The 4,019-nt window shown below is 47.0% G+C and overlaps 1 protein-coding gene across 1 annotated transcript; it reads left to right on the plus strand.

Moving 5' to 3' along the window:
- Nucleotides 1-2,773: 2,773 nt before the first annotated feature.
- LOC143023103 (uncharacterized) lies at nucleotides 2,774-3,579 on the plus strand (the record flags this gene model as incomplete). Its single annotated transcript, XM_076181598.1, has 2 exons — nucleotides 2,774-2,881; nucleotides 3,505-3,579. Coding segments are annotated over exons 1-2 (183 nt in total), but the record flags the coding sequence as incomplete, so codon positions are not given.
- Nucleotides 3,580-4,019: the final 440 nt, after the last annotated feature.

Genomic DNA, 4,019 nt, shown 5'->3' on the forward strand with positions numbered 1-4,019 from the left:
GGGAAGAAGGAATCAAATAAAGACATTGTATTTGATGTAGATACTTTGCAGTAAATGAAATGCGCCAAAAAGGGTGAGTTTGGACAAGAAATATTTACATTTTGGTGGAAATATGTTGTTGTCAGAAATATAATCTATGTGTAACAACTGCTTAATCTTACAACTTTGCTCATGCATGGATGACAAAAACACTAATTTCTAGATTCTCACATTAGGAAAGACGTCATTAATCCCACAATGCACCGCGCTCCATTGCCGTCATTATTTTCATGACGTCGATAGAAAACGCTATTTTTGAATATATACATTTTAAGTTTCCTAATTATCTCCATCGAGTTTTTGGTCCTCAAAATACAGAAATATGTTTTCATCGCCTAAAGTCAAGGAAAAAGTTGCCTACGCGCGATGACCATACACAAGGACTGAAAAATCTTACCGCGCTCTCTGATGCCGACGTTATGACGTCACGTCGCATCAAAATCCATCATATTTTCTATATTTTTAAAACATCTTTCTCTCCACGTGTTTAGAAAATTTCTCAGAATGTTTCGTTCAACACAATTGTCAAAATTCATCATCTTTTAACGTTTCTCTACGTGTATTTAAAGATTTTCTCAGAATGTTTCGCTCAGTTTTAATAAGAACACAATTGTCAAAATTCATCGTCTTTTCTATATTCTTAAAGCATTTTTCTCTACACGGCTTTCTCAGAATGTTTCGTTCGGTGTTACGTAAGGCCACGTGCTGACCTGAAAATTTCCCCCCTTGACATCTGGATTTCCCTTTCACGTCGTCTTAAACTAGACAAAAACACCGTCGATTTCCATCTTCACACTAGGCAAAAACACAGTCGGTTTCAATCTTCACATTTGGCCAAAATACCGTCGATTTACATCTTCACACAAGGCACATATGCCGTCGATTTCCTCCTTCACACTGGGCAAAAATGCCGTCAATTTCTATCTACACATGTAGGCAAAAATACCGTCGATTTCCATCTTTACACTAGGCAAAACTGCCGTCGATTTCCATCTTCACACTAAGCAAAAATGCCGTCGATTTCTCCTTCACAGAGGGCATCAATGCCGTCGATTTTCATCTTCACACAAGGCAAAAATACCGTATAATTCCTCCTTCACACAAGGCAAAAATAACGTCGATTTTCTCCACACAGGGCAAAACTGACATCGATTTTCATCTTTACACTAAGCAAAAATACCATCGATTTTCTCCTGCACACAGGACAAAAACCGTCGATTTTCATCTTCACACAAGGCAAAAATACCGTCGATTTCCTCCCTCACACTAGGCAAAAATACCGTCGATTTCCATCTTCACACTAGGCAAAAATACCGTCGATTTCCATCTTCACACAAAGCAAAAATACCGTCGATTTCCTCCTTCACACAGGACAAAAATGCCGTCGATTTTCATCTTCACACTCGACAAAAATACCGTCGATTTCCTCCTTCACACTAGGCAAAACTGACGTCGATTTCCATCTTCACACTAAGCAAAAATGCCGTCGATTTCCATCTTCACACTAAGCAAAAATACCGTCGATTTTCATCTTCACATTAGGCAAAAATATTTGGTTTGACCGTGTGAATGCATTTTCGACCGGGTTTGACAAACCGCTTGCCAGACCTGGTTTAACCGTGTGAATGCATTTTCGACCGCGTTTGACGAACCGCTTGCCAGAACTGGTTTGACCGTGTGAATGCATTTTCGACCACGTTTGACGAACCGCTTGCCAGAACTGGTTTGACCGTGTGAATGCATTTTCGACCGCGTTTGACGAACCGCTTGCCAGACCTGGTTTGACCGTGTGAATGCATTTTCGACCGCGTTTGACGAACCGCTTGCCAGACCTGGTTTGACCGTGTGAATGCATTTTCGACCGCGTTTGACGAAAAGACCTAGTTTGACCGTGGGAATGCATTTTCGACCGCGTTTGACGATTCGCTTGCCAGACCTGGTATGGTTTGTGAAATTTTCGACCGCGTTTGACGAAACCGCTTGCCAGACCTGGTTTTGACCGTGTGAATTCATTTTCGACCGCGTTTGACGAACGGCTTGCCAGACCTGGTTTGACGAATGCCGATTTTTGTGGCGACAGACTCGTTTGTCGATGATTGCATTTTCGACCGCGTGGAAGAGGAATGCAGGAAGACGTGTGTTGAAGAAGAAGGTTGGAGTGAAGCCGAAGCCGCTGGAGGCAAGCAGAGGGAGACAGGGTGAATGCATTTTCAACGGCGGGCGAAGACGGGAAGGGGGAAACCCGCGGAGGTCAGACCGAGGGCCTGACGGGGTCAGGGGGGGGATGAAGAAGACCGGGGGGACGTTACGGGGCCCAGTCAGGAAGTGGAAGACGGGTTGTGGAAGAGGCAAGTCCGACGAAGGGGGCATGGGAAGACAGGAATGCATGAGGGAAGACGACAAGAGAGGAGGAAGACGAGGAAGATGAGGAGGAGGAGGAAGGGGAGAGAGTGAAGAAGAGGAGGAAGAGGAAGACCTGGGAGAAGAGCAGAAAGGAGACGAAGAAGAAGGAAGAGGGGAAGAAGAACGAGAAGAGGACGAGGAGGAGAAAGAAGAGGGGGACGAAGAAGAGGAGGAAGAAGAAGAAAGAGAGGAAAGAAGAAGAGGAGGAAAGACGAAGAGAAAGCGGGGAAAGGAAGCAGAAGAAGGGGGAAGAAGCAGACGAAGAGGAGGAGGAAGAAGAAGACGAGGAGGAAGAGCAGACGGAAGAAGAAAGGGGGAAGAAGCGAAGACGATGAGAGGAAGAAGAAGAAGAAGAGAAAGAGGGGAGGAAGACGAAGACGAAGAGGAGGAGGAAGAAGAAGAAGAATGCAGCCGTCGGCAGAGAAGAAGAGGAGGAGGAGTGAAGACCGCGAGGAGAAGCTGAAGAGAAGACGAAGAGGGGGAAGAGGAAGAAAGAGCGAGGAGGGGAGGAAGAAGAAGAAGAAGAGGAGGAGGCAGAAGAAGAGGAGGAGGAAGAAGAAGGAGAGGAGGAAGAGGGAAGGAAGAAGAACAGAGGAGGAAGGAGTCTAGTCAAGAAGAAGAGCAAAGCCAGGAGGAAGGGAAGAAGAAGAGCAGGAGAAGACGGCGGGGGGAGAGACGGAAGGAGAAGAAGGGAGGAAGCAGCAAGGGAGAGGAAGCAGAAGAAGCGAAGAGGAGGACGAAGAGAAGAAGAGAAGGGGGGAAGAGACGAAGCAGCGGGGGAGAAGAAGACGAAGAAGACCAGGGAAAACGAGGAGGCGAAGAAGAAGAAGAAGCGGAGGCGGAAGGAGAAGAAGAAGAGGAGGAGGGAGAAGAGAAGAAGAAGAAGAGGAAGAAGAAGAAGGAGAAGAGGAGGAGGAAGAAGAAGAAGAGGACGAGGAAGAAGAAGAGGACGGGGTGGACGACGAGGGGAAGAGCAAGAAGAAGAGGAGGACGAAGAGAAGGGTAGAGAAGACGGGGCCGAAGGAAGAAGAGGGGGAGAAGAGAAGGAGAGGAAGAAGAAGAAGAAGACTAGGAGAAGAAGACGAGAAGAAGAAGAGGAGGACGATGAGAAGAAGAAGGAGGAGGGAAGAAGAAGAAGTAGAGAGGAGGAAGAAGAGGGGAAGAAGAAGAGGAGGAGATAGAAGAAGAGGAGGGGAAGAAGACCGAAGAGGAGGAGAAGCGAAGAGAGGAGGAAGGACGAAGAGCGGAGGAAGAAGAAGAGGAAGAAGAGGAGGAAGAAGCAAACGAAGAAGCAGGAGGAGGAGAAGAAAGAAGAAGAGGAGAGAGACGAAGAGGAGGTAGAAGTCCGGAAGAAGACGGGAGGAGGAAGCGGAAGAAAAGAGGGAGGAAGAAGAAGAAGAGGAGGAGGAAGAAGAGGAAGAAGAAGAGGAGGAAGAAGCAAGAGGAGGAAGAAGAGAGAAGAAGAAGGAGGAAGAAGCAGACGAGGAAGAGAAGAAGACGAGGGAGAGGAGAAGAAGAAGAAGAGGAGGCGGAAGAAGAAGAAGGAGGAGGAGGAGGAGAAGGAAGAGGCGGAGGAA

Source organism: Oratosquilla oratoria, unplaced genomic scaffold (genome assembly GCF_046742065.1).
Source record: "Oratosquilla oratoria isolate Oo_2021 unplaced genomic scaffold, ASM4674206v1 SCAFFOLD337, whole genome shotgun sequence".
Lineage (NCBI taxonomy): Eukaryota > Metazoa > Arthropoda > Malacostraca > Stomatopoda > Squillidae > Oratosquilla > Oratosquilla oratoria.